This window comes from Acipenser ruthenus, chromosome 51 (genome assembly GCF_902713425.1).
Source record: "Acipenser ruthenus chromosome 51, fAciRut3.2 maternal haplotype, whole genome shotgun sequence".
Taxonomy (NCBI): Eukaryota; Metazoa; Chordata; class Actinopteri; order Acipenseriformes; family Acipenseridae; genus Acipenser; species Acipenser ruthenus.
Window position 1 is genome coordinate 8,590,838 of NC_081239.1, and position 23,338 is coordinate 8,614,175.

At 38.7% G+C, this 23,338-nt stretch overlaps 1 protein-coding gene across 3 annotated transcripts; it reads right to left on the reverse strand.

The window, feature by feature from the left end:
- Positions 1–3,443: 3,443 nt before the first annotated feature.
- LOC117398400 (E3 ubiquitin-protein ligase TRIM39-like) lies at positions 3,444–23,249 on the reverse strand. Of its 3 annotated transcripts, XM_059015884.1 has the most exons (9): positions 23,233–23,249; positions 22,564–22,816; positions 21,815–21,912; positions 9,038–10,231; positions 8,482–8,821; positions 7,638–7,733; positions 7,325–7,558; positions 6,903–7,053; positions 3,444–6,393 (listed from the first exon to the last, which is right to left on the reverse strand). In XM_059015884.1, coding segments are annotated over exons 4-9 (1,371 nt in total). In that variant the 5' UTR covers positions 9,040–10,231; positions 21,815–21,912; positions 22,564–22,816; positions 23,233–23,249; the 3' UTR covers positions 3,444–5,845. The 3 variants fall into 3 exon arrangements, with proteins under 3 accessions (XP_058871867.1, XP_058871865.1, XP_058871866.1); XM_059015882.1 differs by lacking the exon at positions 23,233–23,249 and having other exon boundaries at positions 22,564–23,026; XM_059015883.1 differs by lacking the exons at positions 21,815–21,912; positions 23,233–23,249 and having other exon boundaries at positions 22,564–23,026.
- Positions 23,250–23,338: the final 89 nt, after the last annotated feature.

Here is a 23,338-nt window from a genome sequence, read left to right on the forward strand (position 1 = left end):
ATTTGAAGTAATATGATGTTTTTCTATCCCTGTCTTATAATACTGTTGCTTTGAATTTTCACTTAAAATAAAAATTCTGTACAAAATAAAATGTATACAATATAATTAAATGGATAATTATTTAATTGTGCAGATCTGTTGATTTGAAAATGAAATGTCTTGACTGTGTGAATGAAATGTTTTTTTAATTGAATTAATTTTCTTGTATCTTTTATATTGAACTGTTTTGCATTTATGACGCGTAAAAGGAAAAATAATGTTTAAAAGAGAACAATTGAAGATGTGAAATAATTTACTATATTTAATGGTCAATTGGGGAGTGTCTCAATTACCATTTAAAAATATAGTATAAAATGCAGCTGTGTTTTGAATCATCTTAATTGTCTTGATAAAGGCTAAACGCCGAAAGGCTGATATATTTTTCCGAGGTCTCTATGCGTCTCAGATGTGACATCATGGATTTAAAATAATAAAGAACCTGATTTGTTTAAATCAGGGGTGCCCAATCCTGGTCCTGGAGGGCCGATGCCCTCCTGGTTTTTGTTCAAACTGTACACTAAATTGATTAATTGGACCAATTAAGCTTCTAATAAGGGCTTGATTGGTCCAATTAAGTAATTTAGGGCACAGTTGCAACAAAAGCCAGGAGGGACATCGGCCCTCCAGGACCAGGATTGGGCACCCCTGGTTTAAATGATTCTTTGTGCTCCCTCAATTTTTTCTGATGTATCTCTTTATACCAAATATAGCATCCTCATTTTGCGCTGTACTTGTATGACTGCTTCTTATTAAAGAATTTGAATATCGAGCAGTATTGTTGATTCCCAAGAAAAAAGTATCGACAATTCCGCACCACATTTTATTTTGAGAGTGGGTTAAACAATGTTTGTGTTGTGCATTGTATCAAGCTGCCTCATCATATCCTCTTCCCTTATGGATATTAACACCCGAGCCTCTTCAGCACTGCAACGGACAGAAGTGGAGGATGGACACGGGTTTTGCTCAGACATAAGTAAATAGGAGAAATTGCATGGGAGTTACACACATTTAAACATAGTACTTAGTAGTACTTTACAATAAAGTCGTTTTGACAGTTGTTTGGAAAGCTATTTTCAAGTGTATTCTGAAGTACTGTACAGTAGCTGTAACCACCTGAATTTACAAGCCCACCATGCAGTTTATCAAACATGTTTAGTAATAGTTTTAAACAGTAACTTGGTAAATACAATCTGTATGATACTTTACAAACACATTTAGATACGCGTATGATTAAGTTCTAGGGCAGAAGGAGAAAAAAGTGGGGTTATCAGCAACATCAATCTGACAAAGGAAATACTGCAAACAAAACATGAATTTCCCTTCTGTCATCTTACGTATTCCCATATGACTTTTAAAGCAGCTTTAGGAAAGGACTTGAACTAGTTAATTAACATTTCCACCAGAAACTCGTGCTTACATGTGTAGTGGGCGTTGATTTCACAAGCTTTTTCCGGAATCTCACAAGAAATGGAGACTTTCACGGTAAAATACTGTGAACGTTTTTTGGGACACTTTCACGAGCTTTCCCAGCCAAGTTTCACATGTATTGTTGATCCATGTGAAATAATCACACATGTAAACTGGCCTAATGGGCACTCACCAAGTCTCCCCTCTGCTGGGAATTCCTGGTATTACAACTGTGCGACAGCTGGTAAAGTAACTATACAAGCAGCGATATTAGTTTTGTGATAATAAAATCGCAGAGGAATGGAACTGGAGCGAAAACTGAAAAGAAAATCTCTCCAGAATAATTCGTTTCCATTTCCTAAGCATTTGAAATGTACAATTAATCAAACTGATGAAGTTAATAAGAGTTGGCTGCTTTTACAGCTGGTTAGCATTTCTTTAAGCACTCCCCTCAAGTTGCCTGTTACTTTGTTACTCAATGAATGTATGCGTGTCCAGACTAATAACAAATATCTACCATGTGCACTTTTAACAGAGATTGATTAAGCTATGAATCGGAGTGCTCCCATTCTGCCTACACCCCCACCTGGTGGATATCTACCGCTACTGCACCTACAGGAGCGTAAATGATTCTTACATACTCGCCTTTAAAAATTCAATATATACCTTTTAAGCTATTCGTGTATCTCAATCACAACTGTTTAACATGTTCATAGTAAAATTGATTACATTTACAGTTTGTTTTTTCTAACTAAATGGGCTTTTAAATCATGTCATTAGTTTCAAAGCATAAACCTGTAAATTAAACCAATGTTATCTATTAATTCGTTTCTCAGTTGTGATTGAGATAAACGAATGGATCAATTGCATTGTAAAGGAGAGTAGAGAAGCAGCGGGTAAAACGCAGGAAACCAGAAACCTGATTTGGAACTTGAGATATTGATCCAAGAACTGAAAATAAACCAGTATATCAGATGCTTAGCGTGCACATTTATGGTTCTTAGTCTGAATGTTTCTACTAGAGACTGGAGTAACCGCACTGCAAACATGTGCAGAAAGACCACTTATTCTTCTTTCTAAGAGTGTTGAGTGATCTGGAGAGCTGCTTCAGTCAGTGTGTCTGTCTGTGCCCCAGTTATCACAAACCACATCTCGGGTTATTGAGATGTAGAAGACAATGATCTAGCTCAACGTTTCCCAAAGTGGGGGTCGCGACCCAAATATGGGTCCCGGCAAGGTTTCTGACGAGTCGCCAAACAATCTAAAAATGAAGTTCAGTGCACACTATTAAGATTTATTTTCACTATTCAACTTCTTATGCTTATATTCAAAATAAATACAATTTGCATACAAATCATTAGCAGTAATTATGTAAACAGTGTATTGTTTTATCACCAGTCTTCTGCTTTAAATATGAATCAAAAAAATTAAGTATAGGATGACATTTTATGTGCGGTTACTTGGGATTTTGCATCCATTATAACAGTTGTTATAATGGATGCAAAACGAAAAAATATCTATCCTACTTGTAGCTAAAAAAACAAAACAAAAAAAACCTCGCAATTACCATCTTATATCAACTTCAGTTTTTCTTACATTGTTGACGAGGATGATGTGCGTCCTCATGTGCCATTTGTTGTGAAGTACTGGCTCACGAAAGCCTTAAGCCTTCGGCATCTTGAAACATGCATACTGATTGCGTTGGGAAACTAGTTTTTTTTTTAGAAGAAAGCTGATCAATTAGCTAAACAGCAAGACGTTCTTAAAAAAATCAGTCACTGTCTCAGAGAAGGAGATGAATGTATCCTATCTGGTTACAATGCATATTGCAAAAAAATAAATAAATAAAAACTGCACAACTGACTGTTGTCGGTATGTTTGCAATGCTTGATGTTGAATTGAAAATTAAAACTGGTATTCAGTATGTAGGCAACACAATTTTAAATTGATATTGTAATGTGGAGGTAAAGGAAGCAATCCAGGCAGGTATTCTGGTCTCAAATGCACGGTTTATTTTTCAAGAATGAGCAATCAAATAAATGCAGCAGTGGAGGCTGGTCAGCCGAGGCAAGCGGGGCACGACCTCACCAATAATTCCCAAAGGCTAAAAAAACACTTTGCATATTCGTATTATTTAATTGAGAAATATAAACATATTTAAGCATATTAAATACATTTAAGTCCACAGAAGCGCTCGTGACATTATTTAAAAGTCTCAACTCGCTTTCTCCAGCACCGAAACCGCAACGCAAAAAGCTGGAACAATGTAGTACTGCCGCGTGAGGCACAAACATTGAGTGCCTCACAAAGCTGCTTGTCACCATGGCAACACCATTGCTGGGGAGTCACTGAAGGCGTTGCTATGGTAACCACAATACGCTCGATGAGGCAACTACTGGATTTGGAGCAGTTCGAATTTGTGCGATTTTAATGGCTTTAGTTGAATCTGATATTATACGAGACGTGAGGAAAATAGGTTTTACAGTAAGATCCCAAGAAGGGAGACGTTCAATTGTTAAGGACGGCAGAATAACACCAGCACTGGAGAGTATGAAGAAAGATGGTAAACGAACGCGGCAAGGAGGCCATATTTGGAAGGCAGTGCTGTGAACAAACTAATGTCGGTCGTGTTTGCTTCTTTCAGCTAAATAAGACAAGGTTACATCTCTTTTAATGGACTAAAACTGTCAATTTCATGCCACGACATGACAAGCTGCCTTGTTCGTTTTGAAGTAATGATTTTGTGATATTGTATTTGTTTATAGCGAATGTTCCACTCTGGTGTCACACAATGACTTGTAGAATGAAATACTACGTGGTTTTAAGGTTCTGTGATTTGCCAGTTGATTATAAAAAATTGCATCCGCAATTCTGTAAGTTGTGTGCTGTTTGCAGTGCTAATGTTTTTAATTGATGGGGGTATATTTTGCATAGCGACTGCAGTCTATTATTTGAAGCATTAAAATGCTCTCAGCGGAGGCATATATGCAGTCAGCTGAACAAAGTAAATGTACTTTTAGTACGTTAGCCATTGGGGGGGGGGGGGGGGGGGGGGGGGGGTGTGGTAATAACTATTTTGTGATTTGTGCCCCACCTGTCAAAAAAGTCACGAGCCGCCACTGATTAATGCAGTAAACAATAACGAACACAGGATAAATAAAGGGTTTAATAAACAGTTTCTGCGTGTCTGACTCAGTAATTAAAAAAAGCAGGTTCTCTCCCACAGCCCCAAAACTCACACTTCACCCAGCCCCTCCCTCTTCCATTTCGCTCCGTCGTGCGCGCTCCCCCAATCACAGGCACGCATTCCTGTCCCACCACGCCGTTATCTCAATGCACCCACATAGTCCATTAATCCCCACAAAAAAGGGCTCTCCTGTAAATTCATGTTTGCGATCGCCTGCAGTCCCGTTGTCCGCGCGAAGGGGACCCTTAACTCTAAATCCTAAGCTGGCTGTCATGTGAGAGAATGTTTCTAGAAGTGGCACCCTCCCCCCACCCCCCCAGGTTCGTCTGCCTCGTCGTTACAATATGTTAGTTTAATACCTTTTTTTTTTTTTTTTTTTATATAACAAGTAATTTGATAAAAGCAAACATTTTACCAAGCTGTAAAACTATCACCCTGAATGTTTATATAGTGCAGTATAGTGTCAAATAAATTAAACGTCACTTTTTGATTGGTTAAGAAGTATTTCAGTTAAAATAACAAATAGTGAATAATTTTGGGTCGTGGTTTCATTATTCCTGTGTTCATTTGGGTCGCCAATCAAAAAGTTTGGGAAACACTGATCAAGCTTGTGTTAGATAGGACTACGACAGGCAACTGGAACTGAAGAGCAACTCCTGAACTCATAGCCACGGAGGACAAAGCTGACCCTTCCACTCCTGGTCTTTGTTCCAACCCTGTTCTAAATTGTTTAATTGAACCAATTAAACCTCCATCCAGTTCCTGAAGTCGTTCATTGTCTAATTCCACCTGGAGTGGAATGGCCCTCCAGGACCATGATTGAACACCCCTGTCATAGTCTGAGGACCTTATATCAAAAAATATATATTTAGAAATTGTAATAAGTGTCTGTCATAGTCTGAGGGGAAATTGTAATAAGAACCATTCCAAATTATTTCAAACATCAGACAAAGGTAAGGGTACAGTGAGAAATAAAAAATAATTTGAAGCAAGTAACTAAGAAGATAGCAAGCAGTTTTGCCCCACAGTATTACTTTTTATGTGTTCTATACAGAACTAAATGGATCCTCAGGTTAAGTTCTAAGATGAAAAGAACACATTAAAACCACTTGAATTAAATTCTTCAGTTCTTAATTCACAGTTTTGTTACATCAGTGTTATATTTGTTTCCATTTCACATAATACGGAGAAATGAATTTGAAGTTTGTGAATTTAATCTGTGTATGTGTGCGGGCAGATGATCAGTGGAGCGGCATTTTTTCCAGAGTAATAAATACCAGGACAAAACAAAGGATAGAGCTTCTCAGTGAAGGTGTCAGTGAAAGTGTAGATGTGAGATCTGGTCTCCACATTGTAAAATGAGAGCTGCCCTTCCTCATAATCCAGATACACCCCCAGCTTCTGAGGCTTCAGGCTCAGGGGGAGGGGGGTCACAGGTTCAGTCGCAGCATAGAACTGATTGCCCTCACCATCCCACCTAACAGTCCAGAATCCCTTCTGGGGGTTCACAGTGATATCCCCCTTCCTCTGAGAAGACTCTCTGGTGACTCCAAATCTCCAGATTATCTTCTCCCCCACCTCCACCTCCCAGTAGTGTTTCCCTGAGCTGAACCCCCCCCTGCCCAGGACAAAGACTGACTGATCAAATCTCTTTCGATTGTCAGGGAGAGACTGTCGTTTATCTCCAGGTCTGGCTTCCTTCCCATCCTCAGTGAGGATGAGCGCGGGGTGTGCTGTATCAGGGTCCAGAGTCACATCAACTGTGAAAAAGAAAGTGGAGGTAAAACATCTAAAATAACGCACTAAACATGTCAGATACAAACAATCTTGCTCCATAGATGCACATACAAAATCAGACCCATCAGTATTATGAAATAGAACACTTGGAAAAACTGAAAATATTCCTTGTCAAGTTTTCACAGGACTGGAGAGGCGATTCTCCATTTATAAGTTAGACGTGTATTCTGGACGCAGATGAAAAACTCATCCCTCATGATAAGCCTAGTCTTCTGATTAGGTGTTTGACAGTGGAACACAGAAGTGTGTTACTGTATGACAGAAACCTGTGCAATGCTAGAAACACGCCCCCTGCTGGTTTGAATTATTTTTTTCCAAACTGGAGAACTCAAAGCACCTCTCGTGTTTTTTCTTCATAATCAGAGTTATAATTATTCAGTCTTATTCAAGCTCATTGTAGAGAATTCTGCTATTGCATCTGCTACTATGCCAGTGATTTTGTACTGACGGCTCACATATTGTTTGCACCAACCTGCGATAGTTGCTTTCATCAACTCCACTTCCCAGAATCCCTCGAGGTGGTCTTTGAGTCGTGACACAGCTTTCCTCAGAGTCCAGAAAGAGTCGTCTATGTTATCAAAGAGCTGCTGAGCAGCAGGAGGGGCACAGACAGACTGGAAACTCTACAAGGGGAGTGTGGAGAAAAGGATTCGTCAGCCAAGCAGCACAGGGTCTGCAACACTGGACTGAGCAGCTGGGGAGGTCTTTCAGTGTGTACAGGAAATAATCAGGGAGACCCCAGAATCTTACAGAAAGACCAGCAACCAAACTGAACACAAGCATTGGCCGTGCTTTGAGCTAAATAAACCCCATTGTAAAAACCAACAGCAGTGTGTTTAAAAGTCCTGATACTGAACCCCCATTCAGTGCATCTGCATTGAAATGTGGTCTGACCTGCAGAAAGTGGATGTGATCCTCTGTCTCAGAAAGCTGCTCCATCTCAGCCTTCCTCTTTCTCAGCTCCTGGATCTCCTGCTCCAGTTGTTCCCTTTGCTCGTCGGCCCGACTCACTGCAGCCTTCTCTTTAGCTCCAATCAGCTCTCCCACCTCCGTCCTGATTCTCTCAATGGAGTGGATCAGCTCAGACAGGACCTGATCGCTTTTAGCCCTTTCCTTGTGTGCCGAGAGCTAGTTAGAGGAGGGAGGGGATCAGTGACACGCACCCCCTGACAATACCATGTCTTTGTTAGACTGTTCTCGCACTCACCTTAAGAGACTCCACAGCCTGATTCAGTCTCTCCAGCTCTATCAGTCTCTCCTCAATGAGATTTTCTATTTCCGCCTGTATTTCCCTCAGCTCATTCTGTGCAGATAAAGACAAACACAAAGTGAATTTCTTTTCTTTTTAGTGCTACTGAAGTGTCATTCGTCAGCATTCTACCACACACAACACAGCCATGTGAACTGTATAATAATAATAATAATGTGGATACAAAGTATAAATAAAAAAGTCTGTTTGCTGCTCTTTGACAGTAAAATAGTTTGTTAATTCACTGAAGATAGTCAAGTTATCATGGTAATATCAAGTTTGGGGTGAGTCCATTTCAAAGCAGATTGAGGGGATAGAACATCATTTAAATAAATAGTCAAGAGATAACCGCCAAATGCATTACAATGTTGTCAATCTGTACTGTCAGCCTGCCAGTCCGGCTGCCCCTATTGAATGGACTGACTCAAAGTCCGAAGCACCTGTTGGACAGCGTTATAGTTAACAAGCTATAGCAGATGAAGCTGTATGAGTGGCCATTATAATACAAACATCAATGTATTCTAAATAAAACACATACATAACACCTACCAATCTCAGCCCTCTCTCTCTCTCTGCTAATATAACAGAGTAAAAAATATACATATATTATTCTGCAATTTAGCATTTACTGTTGGTCAGTTAAGCATTTCAATATTTAGAAACAATATTTGCATACTAACTAGAGAATTATCAATTTTGATTGAATGTGAATGCCTATTTTTCTGCTTTAATGAATATTATGTTTATAAATAATATATGTTTTTACCATAAAAAGAAATACAGTCCTGTTTCTAATGCATACCTGTTTCTCCACTCTCCCCTCCTCTGCTAGGATAGCAGCGTGATTCTGATGATCTTTGAGAGCACAGGTCATGCAGATACAGCTCTGATCGGTTCTACAGTAAAGCTCCAGCAATCTCTGGTGCTGTTTGCAAAGCTTCTGCTCCAAATCTCTGAGAGGCTGGACCAGCGCGTGCCTCTTCAACCCCGCGGTCTCGTAGTGTGGCTGCAGGTGCTCTTCGCAGTACGAGCCCCGGCACGTCAAACACGACCTGACCGCTCCGCGCTTTATCTCGCTGGGGCAGAAATCACAAGGCACGTCTCCGAGCTCAGCAGAGACAGGAGCGGGAGCTGGGGATTCCCTTCATAAAATAACATGGAAAACAACGCGTTCAAGCATTTTAAAATACCAACGGGACTTCATATTGATAAAGCAGATTATTGATAAGGCAGTACATATAATGTAGTATATACCATTTCCTGTACAAATCGGTTGTGTGAGTTTTCTTGATATTTTAGGCATGCATTGCATATTATAGGGGGATTCTTTAGTAAAAGAACTTGTAAAAAATGCTTACATTTTTAAATGCCAATGGTACTTCCAGCTTCGGTGCGTGATGCTCCCACCGTCGCTCGCTTTCAATCAGCTCTCAAGACCCACCTGTTCTCTCTTGCTTTCCATGCTCTTTAACCCTGATATCTGCTATTAGCTGCTGTGTTGCTGCTACTATTTTACTTTTACGCATCCAATGAGTTTTCTTTTCACATCCTAACCTTGTATATAATGTATCATGCCAGTGGTTTTCAAACTTTTTAGGCTCCTTACCCCTTTCCAAAAAATCTAGTCTACCGCGTACCCCCATCTGAGACAGGGTCATAATATACCTATGAAAACAGAAAATAATTGGTATTTTTTAATTATTAGGCTTAAGTACTTACTGATGTTAATTGAAAATATTTGTTTTTTTAAAATTCTTACCTACCAATGTGATGGACGTGCCTGATTTCTATCACAGATTTCAGTAAGCCTACATCTGATTTGTAAACAATGCAGCCCATACATGTTATTCTGTATTTTAAAATGAACAAATAGGACTTCAAGTTACAAAAAAATGTAAGCGGGTCATTAAAAATAAATAAATAAACAAGCCTCGATCACTGGCTCAGAAGGCACACGGGGAAGGAGGAGGGCCTCGAGTTCAACCAATTACTGTTCATGGAACACTGCTGTTAAACTAATTAAATAAAATACAATTAAAACCAAAAATGCATGTAAATTATTTCACAATCCAGACCAGTAAGTATGGCAAAACAAGTCCAAACACAGGTTATGCTTTTGAAAAACAAAACTGGGTTCTAATTTAAAACAAAATCAGAAAGCAATTCAACAAAAGTCACGCATTTCTTCCAACAAATGCAGAAGTGTAGAGAGAAAACAGACGGGGCATTTTGCATAAAAACAATTTAAAATTTACAAATACAGGAATTGGGGAAGGGTTTAGGTCGGCCAGGGTGTCCTCGGCTCACCGCACACCAGCGACCCCTGTAGTCTGGCCGGGCACCTGCGGGCTTGCCTGTAAGCTGCCCGAGAGCTGCGTTGTCCTCCGACGCTGTAGCTCTTGGGTGGCTGCACGGTGAGTCCGCAGTGTGAAAAAAAGCGGTCAGCTGACGGCACACGCTTCGGAGGACAGTGTGTGTTCGTCTTCACCCTCCCGAGTCAGCGCAGGGGTGATAGCGGTGAGCTGAGCCTAAAAATAATTGGATATGCCAAACTGGGAGAAAACAATAGAAAATAATTGGCAATGTCTAAATGAAAAAAGACTACATTTTGAATAAAGAATGACAAGTTTTGAATGAAAAAAAAACATTCTAGCTTACTTCACTAAAGTAAAAACAGGCTCCTGTTATTTTGAAATAGCAGTGCTTCAGATTATTCCCAGTGCTAACACCATTCTATTTAGAGTTGTAGTTGAACTTAAACCAGTTCACAGCCCCGCAGCAACGCAAACCTGCTGACTTCCTCATTACATTTTTTTAAAGGTAAACATGGATTTGAAGAGGTTTTTCTGGAGCTTTTTTAATGATTTAAAATCCTACTAAGCCCTCCATATACAAACATGGCAAACATGTAAGAAAACGCTGCAACCCCTGGAGAAAATATACAGTGTTGTGAAGCCCAGGAAACTGCACTATCTCTGTTCTATCTTCTATCTCTGTTTTAGAGCTTGAAAGCTCTTAAAGAAGGATGTGCTCGCCATGGCTCCACCATATAAGCAGAAAAACTCACCAGCTTGGGAAGCTGAGGAGACTTTCAAACGGTGAATTCAAAGTACTGTGCTGACAACGACTGGTTGCAGACACCTTAGTCTTAATAAATGTTTTTAAAACTACAGTATTTCAAATGAAAATCTTATCAGTCTGCTATATCTGAATTAAACGTATGTTTGTTCTATGATTATTATGTTCATGATACGGACGACATTTTCAGTCTTTCAAAAAAATGTTAAGTTCTTCCTGATTTTATTTTATTTTTGGATTTTCAACTTTCATAATCCAGAATTCATAATCCGGATAATGAATTAACCAATACAGGCCGTACTTTACCACGTTTGTCTGTGGGCCAAAAGAGCCGTGCTGAAGAGCTCCGATATTCAATTCTAACTTCTGCGTGGTTTGCTGAATTTAATGGCATGGTAATTGTATTACAATACTAACGCACTTATTGATGTTGTAATCTCATGTAACTCCAGTCATAATGTCAATAATAAATCAGTTTATTTTTGGCTATTCATGTTTTAGTACATTTTTACACAGACACACAACATGCAGTCCAGTAGTCATGCTGCAGTTCTGAGTGAGAGCTCTCAGCTGTCAGTCTCGCAACACAAGGCAGGCACTCACTGTTAAAATATCTTGTCTTTAGCGCTGGATTTGAGGAGAGTATTATTATTATTATTATTATTATTATTATTATTATTATTATTATTATTATTATTATTATTATTATTATTATCATTATTATTATTTATTTCTTACCCTGGGCGACTTACATTATTTATTTCTTACCCAGGGCGACTTACAATTGTTACAAGATATCACATTATTTTTACATACAATTACCTATTTATACAGTTGGGTTTTTACTGGAGCAATCTAGGTAAAGTACAAGAGTCCTAACCACTACTCCACACTGCTGCCCCAGAGTAGAAGTGAGTAAACTCTCTATCTCTTATATGAGAAGTGAGTAAACTCTCTATCTCTTATATGAGAAGTGAGTAAACTCTCTCTCTCTCTTACATGAGAAGTGGGTAAACTCTCTCTCTCTCTTACATGAGAAGTGAGTAAACTCTCTATCTCTTATATGAGAAGTGAGTAAACTCTCTATCTCTTACATGAGAAGTGAGTAAACTCTCTATCTCTTATATGAGAAGTGAGTAAACTCTCTATCTCTTATATGAGAAGTGGGTAAACTCTCTATCTCTTACATGAGAAGTGAGTAAACTCTCTATCTCTTATATGAGAAGTGAGTAAACTCTCTATCTCTTATATGAGAAGTGAGTAAACTCTATCTCTTACATGAGAAGTGAGTAAACTCTCTATCTCTTATATGAGAAGTGAGTAAACTCTCTATCTCTTATATGAGAAGTGAGTAAACTCTCTATCTCTTATATGAGAAGTGGGTAAACTCTCTATCTCTTACATGAGAAGTGAGTAAACTCTCTATCTCTTATATGAGAAGTGAGTAAACTCTCTATCTCTTATATGAGAAGTGGGTAAACTCTCTATCTCTTATATGAGAAGTGAGTAAACTCTCTCTCTCTTATATGAGAAGTGAGTAAACTCTCTATCTCTTACATGAGAAGTGAGTAAACTCTCTATCTCTTATATGAGAAGTGAGTAAACTCTCTATCTCTTATATGAGAAGTGGGTAAACTCTCTATCTCTTATATGAGAAGTGAGTAAACTCTCTATCTCTTATATGAGAAGTGAGTAAACTCTCTATCTCTTATATGAGAAGTGAGTAAACTCTCTATCTCTTATATGAGAAGTGGGTAAACTCTCTCTCTCTTATATGAGAAGTGAGTAAACTCTCTATCTCTTACATGAGAAGTGAGTAAACTCTCTATCTCTTATATGAGAAGTGAGTAAACTCTCTATCTCTTATATGAGAAGTGAGTAAACTCTCTATCTCTTATATGAGAAGTGAGTAAACTCTCTATCTCTTATATGAGAAGTGAGTAAACTCTCTATCTCTTATATGAGAAGTGAGTAAACTCTCTATCTCTTACATGAGAAGTGAGTAAACTCTCTATCTCTTACATGAGAAGTGAGTAAACTCTCTATCTCTTATATGAGAAGTGAGTAAACTCTCTATCTCTTATATGAGAAGTGAGTAAACTCTCTATCTCTTATATGAGAAGTGAGTAAACTCTCTATCTCTTATATGAGAAGTGAGTAAACTCTCTATCTCTTATATGAGAAGTGAGTAAACTCTCTATCTCTTACATGAGAAGTGAGTAAACTCTCTATCTCTTACATGAGAAGTGAGTAAACTCTCTATCTCTTATATGAGAAGTGAGTAAACTCTCTATCTCTTATATGAGAAGTGAGTAAACTCTCTATCTCTTATATGAGAAGTGAGTAAACTCTCTATCTCTTATATGAGAAGTGAGTAAACTCTCTATCTCTTATATGAGAAGTGAGTAAACTCTCTATCTCTTACATGAGAAGTGAGTAAACTCTCTATCTCTTATATGAGAAGTGAGTAAACTCTCTATCTCTTACATGAGAAGTGGGTAAACTCTCTATCTCTTACATGAGAAGTGAGTAAACTCTCTATCTCTTACATGAGAAGTGAGTAAACTCTCTATCTCTTATATGAGAAGTGAGTAAACTCTCTATCTCTTATATGAGAAGTGAGTAAACTCTCTATCTCTTACATGAGAAGTGAGTAAACTCTCTATCTCTTATATGAGAAGTGAGTAAACTCTCTATCTCTTATATGAGAAGTGAGTAAACTCTCTATCTCTTATATGAGAAGTGAGTAAACTCTCTATCTCTTATATGAGAAGTGAGTAAACTCTCTATCTCTTATATGAGAAGTGAGTAAACTCTCTATCTCTTACATGAGAAGTGAGTAAACTCTCTATCTCTTATATGAGAAGTGAGTAAACTCTCTATCTCTTACATGAGAAGTGGGTAAACTCTCTATCTCTTACATGAGAAGTGAGTAAACTCTCTATCTCTTACATGAGAAGTGAGTAAACTCTCTATCTCTTATATGAGAAGTGAGTAAACTCTCTATCTCTTACATGAGAAGTGAGTAAACTCTCTATCTCTTATATGAGAAGTGAGTAAACTCTCTATCTCTTACATGAGAAGTGGGTAAACTCTCTATCTCTTACATGAGAAGTGAGTAAACTCTCTATCTCTTACATGAGAAGTGAGTAAACTCTCTATCTCTTATATGAGAAGTGAGTAAACTCTCTATCTCTTATATGAGAAGTGAGTAAACTCTCTATCTCTTATATGAGAAGTGAGTAAACTCTCTATCTCTTATATGAGAAGTGAGTAAACTCTCTATCTCTTACATGAGAAGTGAGTAAACTCTCTATCTCTTACATGAGAAGTGAGTAAACTCTCTATCTCTTACATGAGAAGTGGGTAAACTCTCTATCTCTTACATGAGAAGTGAGTAAACTCTCTATCTCTTACATGAGAAGTGAGTAAACTCTCTATCTCTTATATGAGAAGTGAGTAAACTCTCTATCTCTTACATGAGAAGTGAGTAAACTCTCTATCTCTTACATGAGAAGTGGGTAAACTCTCTATCTCTTACATGAGAAGTGAGTAAACTCTCTATCTCTTACATGAGAAGTGGGTAAACTCTCTATCTCTTATATGAGAAGTGAGTAAACTCTCTATCTCTTATATGAGAAGTGAGTAAACTCTCTATCTCTTATATGAGAAGTGAGTAAACTCTCTATCTCTTACATGAGAAGTGAGTAAACTCTCTATCTCTTATATGAGAAGTGAGTAAACTCTCTATCTCTTACATGAGAAGTGGGTAAACTCTCTATCTCTTACATGAGAAGTGAGTAAACTCTCTATCTCTTACATGAGAAGTGAGTAAACTCTCTATCTCTTATATGAGAAGTGAGTAAACTCTCTATCTCTTACATGAGAAGTGAGTAAACTCTCTATCTCTTACATGAGAAGTGGGTAAACTCTCTATCTCTTACATGAGAAGTGAGTAAACTCTCTATCTCTTACATGAGAAGTGGGTAAACTCTCTATCTCTTACATGAGAAGTGGGTAAACTCTCTATCTCTTACATGAGAAGTGAGTAAACTCTCTATCTCTTACATGAGAAGTGGGTAAACTCTCTCTCTCTCTTACATGAGAAGTGAGTAAACTCTCTATCTCTTACATGAGAAGTGGGTAAACTCTCTCTCTCTCTTACATGAGAAGTGGGTAAACTCTCTATCTCTTACATGAGAAGTGAGTAAACTCTCTATCTCTTACATGAGAAGTGGGTAAACTCTCTCTCTCTCTTACATGAGAAGTGGGTAAACTCTCTCTCTCTCTTACATGAGAAGTGGGTAAACTCTCTCTCTCTCTTACATGAGAAGTGGGTAAACTCTCTCTCTCTCTTACATGAGAAGTGAGTAAACTCTCTCTCTCTCTTACATGAGAAGTGAGTAAACTCTCTATCTCTTACATGAGAAGTGGGTAAACTCTCTCTCTCTCTTACATGAGAAGTGGGTAAACTCTCTATCTCTTACATGAGAAGTGAGTAAACTCTCTATCTCTTACATGAGAAGTGGGTAAACTCTCTCTCTCTCTTACATGAGAAGTGGGTAAACTCTCTCTCTCTCTTACATGAGAAGTGGGTAAACTCTCTCTCTCTCTTACATGAGAAGTGGGTAAACTCTCTCTCTCTCTTACATGAGAAGTGAGTAAACTCTCTATCTCTTACATGAGAAGTGGGTAAACTCTCTCTCTCTCTTACATGAGAAGTGGGTAAACTCTCTATCTCTTACATGAGAAGTGAGTAAACTCTCTATCTCTTATATGAGAAGTGAGTAAACTCTCTCTCTCTCTTACATGAGAAGTGAGTAAACTCTCTATCTCTTACATGAGAAGTGGGTAAACTCTCTCTCTCTCTTACATGAGAAGTGGGTAAACTCTCTCTCTCTCTTACATGAGAAGTGGGTAAACTCTCTCTCTCTCTTACATGAGAAGTGAGTAAACTCTCTATCTCTTACATGAGAAGTGGGTAAACTCTCTCTCTCTCTTATATGAGAAGTGAGTAAACTCTCTATCTCTTACATGAGAAGTGAGTAAACTCTCTATCTCTTATATGAGAAGTGAGTAAACTCTCTATCTCTTACATGAGAAGTGGGTAAACTCTCTCTCTCTCTTACATGAGAAGTGGGTAAACTCTCTCTCTCTCTTACATGAGAAGTGAGTAAACTCTCTATCTCTTACATGAGAAGTGAGTAAACTCTCTATCTCTTACATGAGAAGTGAGTAAACTCTCTATCTCTTACATGAGAAGTGGGTAAACTCTCTCTCTCTCTTACATGAGAAGTGAGTAAACTCTATCTCTTACATGAGAAGTGGGTAAACTCTCTCTATCTCTTACATGAGAAGTGGGTAAACTCTCTATCTCTTACATGAGAAGTGAGTAAACTCTCTATCTCTTACATGAGAAGTGGGTAAACTCTCTCTATCTCTTACATGAGAAGTGGGTAAACTCTCTCTATCTCTTACATGAGAAGTGGGTAAACTCTCTATCTCTTACATGAGAAGTGAGTAAACTCTCTATCTCTTACATGAGAAGTGGGTAAACTCTCTCTATCTCTTACATGAGAAGTGAGTAAACTCTCTATCTCTTACATGAGAAGTGGGTAAACTCTCTATCTCTTACATGAGAAGTGAGTAAACTCTCTCTCTCTTACATGAGAAGTGAGTAAACTCTCTATCTCTTACATGAGAAGTGGGTAAACTCTCTATCTCTTACATGAGAAGTGAGTAAACTCTCTATCTCTTACATGAGAAGTGGGTAAACTCTCTCTATCTCTTACATGAGAAGTGGGTAAACTCTCTCTATCTCTTACATGAGAAGTGGGTAAACTCTCTATCTCTTACATGAGAAGTGAGTAAACTCTCTATCTCTTACATGAGAAGTGGGTAAACTCTCTCTATCTCTTACATGAGAAGTGAGTAAACTCTCTATCTCTTACATGAGAAGTGGGTAAACTCTCTATCTCTTACATGAGAAGTGAGTAAACTCTCTATCTCTTATATGAGAAGTGGGTAAACTCTCTATCTCTTACATGAGAAGTGGGTAAACTCTCTATCTCTTACATGAGAAGTGGGTAAACTCTCTATCTCTTACATGAGAAGTGAGTAAACTCTGTATCCCTTATATGAGAAGTGGGTAAACTCTCTCTATCTCTTACATGAGAAGTGGGTAAACTCTCTATCTCTTACATGAGAAGTGAGTAAACTCTCTATCTCTTACATGAGAAGTGGGTAAACTCTCTCTATCTCTTACATGAGAAGTGAGTAAACTCTCTATCTCTTACATGAGAAGTGGGTAAACTCTCTATCTCTTACATGAGAAGTGAGTAAACTCTCTATCTCTTATATGAGAAGTGGGTAAACTCTCTATCTCTTACATGAGAAGTGGGTAAACTCTCTATCTCTTACATGAGAAGTGGGTAAACTCTCTATCTCTTACATGAGAAGTGAGTAAACTCTGTATCCCTTATATGAGAAGTGGGTAAACTCTCTATCTCTTATATGAGAAGTGAGTAAACTCTCTATCTCTTACATGAGAAGTGAGTAAACTCTCTATCTCTTATATGAGAAGTGGGTAAACTCTCTATCTCTTATATGAGAAGTGAGTAAACTCTCTATCTCTTACATGAGAAGTGAGTAAACTCTCTATCTCTTACATGAGAAGTGGGTAAACTCTCTCTCTCTCTTACATGAGAAGTGGGTAAACTCTCTCTCTCTCTTACATGAGAAGTGAGTAAACTCTCTATCTCTTACATGAGAAGTGAGTAAACTCTCTATCTCTTACATGAGAAGTGAGTAAACTCTCTATCTCTTACATGAGAAGTGGGTAAACTCTCTCTCTCTCTTACATGAGAAGTGAGTAAACTCTCTATCTCTTACATGAGAAGTGGGTAAACTCTCTCTATCTCTTACATGAGAAGTGGGTAAACTCTCTATCTCTTACATGAGAAGTGAGTAAACTCTCTATCTCTTACATGAGAAGTGGGTAAACTCTCTCTATCTCTTACATGAGAAGTGGGTAAACTCTCTCTATCTCTTACATGAGAAGTGGGTAAACTCTCTATCTCTTACATGAGAAGTGAGTAAACTCTCTATCTCTTACATGAGAAGTGGGTAAACTCTCTCTATCTCTTACATGAGAAGTGAGTAAACTCTCTATCTCTTACATGAGAAGTGGGTAAACTCTCTATCTCTTACATGAGAAGTGAGTAAACTCTCTCTCTCTTACATGAGAAGTGAGTAAACTCTCTATCTCTTACATGAGAAGTGGGTAAACTCTCTATCTCTTACATGAGAAGTGAGTAAACTCTCTATCTCTTACATGAGAAGTGGGTAAACTCTCTCTATCTCTTACATGAGAAGTGGGTAAACTCTCTCTATCTCTTACATGAGAAGTGGGTAAACTCTCTATCTCTTACATGAGAAGTGAGTAAACTCTCTATCTCTTACATGAGAAGTGGGTAAACTCTCTCTATCTCTTACATGAGAAGTGAGTAAACTCTCTATCTCTTACATGAGAAGTGGGTAAACTCTCTATCTCTTACATGAGAAGTGAGTAAACTCTCTATCTCTTATATGAGAAGTGGGTAAACTCTCTATCTCTTACATGAGAAGTGGGTAAACTCTCTATCTCTTACATGAGAAGTGGGTAAACTCTCTATCTCTTACATGAGAAGTGAGTAAACTCTGTATCCCTTATATGAGAAGTGGGTAAACTCTCTCTATCTCTTACATGAGAAGTGGGTAAACTCTCTATCTCTTACATGAGAAGTGAGTAAACTCTCTATCTCTTACATGAGAAGTGGGTAAACTCTCTCTATCTCTTACATGAGAAGTGAGTAAACTCTCTATCTCTTACATGAGAAGTGGGTAAACTCTCTATCTCTTACATGAGAAGTGAGTAAACTCTCTATCTCTTATATGAGAAGTGGGTAAACTCTCTATCTCTTACATGAGAAGTGGGTAAACTCTCTATCTCTTACATGAGAAGTGGGTAAACTCTCTATCTCTTACATGAGAAGTGAGTAAACTCTGTATCCCTTATATGAGAAGTGGGTAAACTCTCTCTATCTCTTACATGAGAAGTGGGTAAACTCTCTATCTCTTACATGAGAAGTGAGTAAACTCTCTATCTCTTACATGAGAAGTGGGTAAACTCTCTCTATCTCTTACATGAGAAGTGAGTAAACTCTCTATCTCTTACATGAGAAGTGAGTAAACTCTCTATCTCTTATATGAGAAGTGGGTAAACTCTCTATCTCTTACATGAGAAGTGAGTAAACTCTATCTCTTATATGAGAAGTGGGTAAACTCTCTATCTCTTACATGAGAAGTGGGTAAACTCTCTATCTCTTACATGAGAAGTGGGTAAACTCTCTATCTCTTACATGAGAAGTGAGTAAACTCTGTATCCCTTATATGAGAAGTGGGTAAACTCTCTATCTCTTATATGAGAAGTGAGTAAACTCTCTATCTCTTACATGAGAAGTGAGTAAACTCTCTATCTCTTATATGAGAAGTGGGTAAACTCTCTATCTCTTACATGAGAAGTGAGTAAACTCTCTATCTCTTATATGAGAAGTGGGTAAACTCTCTATCTCTTACATGAGAAGTGAGTAAACTCTCTATCTCTTATATGAGAAGTGGGTAAACTCTCTATCTCTTATATGAGAAGTGGGTAAACTCTCTATCTCTTACATGAGAAGTGAGTAAACTCTCTATCTCTTATATGAGAAGTGAGTAAACTCTCTATCTCTTACATGAGAAGTGAGTAAACTCTCTATCTCTTATATGAGAAGTGGGTAAACTCTCTATCTCTTACATGAGAAGTGAGTAAACTCTCTATCTCTTATATGAGAAGTGGGTAAACTCTCTATCTCTTACATGAGAAGTGAGTAAACTCTCTATCTCTTATATGAGAAGTGAGTAAACTCTCTATCTCTTATATGAGAAGTGAGTAAACTCTCTATCTCTTACATGAGAAGTGAGTAAACTCTCTATCTCTTATATGAGAAGTGGGTAAACTCTCTATCTCTTATATGAGAAGTGGGTAAACTCTCTATCTCTTATATGAGAAGTGGGTAAACTCTCTATCTCTTACATGAGAAGTGAGTAAACTCTCTATCTCTTATATGAGAAGTGGGTAAACTCTCTATCTCTTATATGAGAAGTGGGTAAACGCTATATTGCCCAAATTCAAAGTGGGTAAACGCCGTTAACCTGCAGATACCCTCGACTACATCACTGTACCTAGCCTATATTTAATTAATATTTTGTAGTAGCCAAACTGCCTCTCTTCTGTAGTAAACAGTGCATTTCGGACTGTGGGTCAAACCAATGTTCGTGTAGGGTGCGTTTTACTGATTTTTATTTTTTTTATTTATTTTTTTTTTAATCAATGTTGGACTTACGGCGTCTTCTGAATGACTCTGTTTTTTGTATTACATTTTAAACTGTTTAAAAGGCTAAACCATAACAAAACATATAACAGTGTGTATACACTGAGCAAAAAATAGAGTGACAAAATATATAGCTTGCCTCCCCTGTGCTCCATGGGTTAGGTGCCTATGGTCTCAATCAAGTTACAGTTCAACAGGAGAAAGATACGGTATACTGAAAGGTCACAAAAGAAAGTGTGAAAACATTTTACAGTTTTCCACGATCAAAAATATCCCCTCCCAGACAGATGTTTTGGGGATTTCTTTTTCTGCTGTTGCGGTTGCTGGGTTACACGTTCCCTGATGCTGTTGCGGTTGCTGGGTTACACGTTCCCTGATGCTGTTGCGGTTGCTGGGTTACACGTTCCCTGATGCTGTTGCGGTTGCTGGGTTACACGTTCCCTGATGCTGTTGCGGTTGCTGGGTTACACGTTCCCTGATGCTGTTGCGGTTGCTGGGTTACACGTTCCCTGATGCTGTTGCGGTTGCTGGGTTACACGTTCCCTGATGCTGTTGCGGTTGCTGGGTTACACGTTCCCTGATGCTGTTGCGGTTGCTGGGTTACACGTTCCCTGATGCTGTTGCGGTTGCTGGGTTACACGTTCCCTGATGCTGTTGCGGTTGCTGGGTTACACGTTCCCTGATGCTGTTGCGGTTGCTGGGTTACACGTTCCCTGATGCTGTTGCGGTTGCTGGGTTACACGTTCCCTGATGCTGTTGCGGTTGCTGGGTTACACGTTCCCTGATGCTGTTGCGGTTGCTGGGTTACACGTTCCCTGATGCTGTTGCGGTTGCTGGGTTACACGTTCCCTGATGCTGTTGCGGTTGCTGGGTTACACGTTCCCTGATGCTGTTGCGGTTGCTGGGTTACACGTTCCCTGATGCTGTTGCGGTTGCTGGGTTACACGTTCCCTGATGCTTTTGCGGTTGCTGGGTTACACGTTCCCTGATGCTGTTGCGGTTGCTGGGTTACATATTCCCTGATGCTGTTGCTGGATTACATGTTGTCTGATGCTGTTGTGTCGTGCTTGCTATGCCAGGATGTGTGATGCCGTGAGTGAGTGAGTGAGTGAGTGAGTGAGTGAAACGCCACCTGAAGTATTATACAGGACACAGCACAATAAACAAGCTCTGTGGTTAATCTACAACAACACTGTTTTGTGGCAGTTTCGACCAATACAACAGCGCAATTGAGTTTGGATCTTTGTAAATTCATATTTATTTCATGTTTTATTTTTTCCTCAAATTGAGGGTAGTAAATTTGGGCTGCGTCTTAAATTCGAAGGAATACGGTATATATTTTTTTATTTGCACAAAGCTGCAAATTATATATATATTACACACACAAAACAACGCACACACGCACAGACACACACACACACACACACACACAATACACACACAATAAACACACACACACACACACACAAAACAAACAAACAAAAACACACATCAAAATGTCACAGGCAACCCAAACAGAGGGTACAGTCGACTCAATCTGACAAACGGTTAGCAAAGAAAAGACCAATTAAATATACTGGTTTAAAACGTAGAACAGAAACAAAATGCAGGCATTCATAAACAAATACTGGAAAAGTATGTAAATACCAGAGCTTTGTAGACAACTAGGCTGTAATAGAAGTTTAAAAAGGTATTTCCCCCTCGGCTGCAGTTTGGATTGAAGTGTAAATAAAGAGTAGTGTCTTCTGAAAAATAAAAAGCCAGAGAAATGTGCTTATGTGTGCGTTTAATCAATCTGACCCTGTGTTTCATCTCTTCATCTGGTAATCATAACATATATACTTCGTATCTATAGATTTGTTCTCTACCGTAGTTTTTGTTCCTGTTCCTGATTGTTAATTACAGCAGCAGTGAATCACAGCCCCATTTCAGGTAACAAAATACATCAAGTGCATGCACAGAAAATGACAGACATGGTGCTAATGAAGTGGTGGTTTCCTAATACCATATATTTAGTTTATAAAATAGTAGCAGATCAGAGCAACTTAAATAACGAATCACTTTGAACAGTCAGATAGGGGGTGACACGCATTTTAATGAAGTATACGCTGAAGCAGAGTGTGAGGTAAGTAAAGTTCCACGTCAGCACCACGTTTTAAAATGTATTCAAAATCACCAATGAAAAACACATATTACATTTTAAGTACATAGCGATATTTTAAACATAGCTTCCAACGCAAGGGTTTCGCCTCGTTCCATAACACAGTATCAGAACAGTAATAGTTTGGAGAGGCTGTCATTGCACGTCAAAGTTACAAAGAGTAGGCCTTTACCGATTTCGAGAATATATTTTCTTTAGTACTATCAGAGGGCTATAGCACAGGTAACGTACATACCTTTTCGAGTCGAGTCTTCTCGTTTTCTTCAATTCCTCCACCAGTTCGTTAAGGACGTTGCTTTTGCGCAGAACGGGCCTGGGAGTGAAAGTCTCCCGGCACTGGGGGCAGTTGTACACGCCGGTTTGGTCACTCTGGTCCCAGTAGCTCCCGATACAGTCCAGGCAGAAGCTGTGTCCTCACGGAATGGTTGCGGGCTCGGTGAAGAGGTCCAGACACACGGAGCAGGAGAACTTCTCCTCTGGAGACGCCGCTGTCGCCATCGCTGCTGTCCGTCAGGGAGAAAGCAAGAGAAACTAAACTGAAAACTGCAGGAAGTCAGACTAGTGGAGTTATGAAATGAGTTCACAAACACTGCGCAACGAGGCAGGGTTTGGCAACAGAACAAATATGAGGATAAGGGCGTCTGCTAAGAAAGAAAGAAAGAAAGAAAGAACAACAACCGTGTCGTGTTGCCAGAATCAATCACAGCCGCGCCTTTATTTATCCAAGGCGATTTACAGGTGTTACAGGGCAGTACATGGTTACAATGCAATATTCATATTTAAATAGTTTACTAAAAGTACAATATGAAATAAGATGCACAGCGATTATACACTCAAGTGTCATTCATTTTCACAAAGTGCAACCGGGTACATTACACTGTCATGTAATAAATACAGAACATACATTTACAAAATTCCATTAACATGAGCTCCCTGACTTTGTGTTTCTGTCTCTGTCCCGATGTACCTGCTTTATTATTATTATGTTCTATTAAATGTATCTGCTCTTG

Coding starts and splice junctions, on each gene's coding strand:
- LOC117398400 (XM_059015884.1), bottom strand. Junction 7,054..7,324: donor ATCACATCCACTTTCTGCAG/GTCAGACCACAT, acceptor CTCCCCTTGTAG/AGTTTCCAGTCTGTCTGTGC. Junction 6,394..6,902: donor GATGAAAGCAACTATCGCAG/GTTGGTGCAAAC, acceptor TCTTTTTCACAG/TTGATGTGACTCTGGACCCT.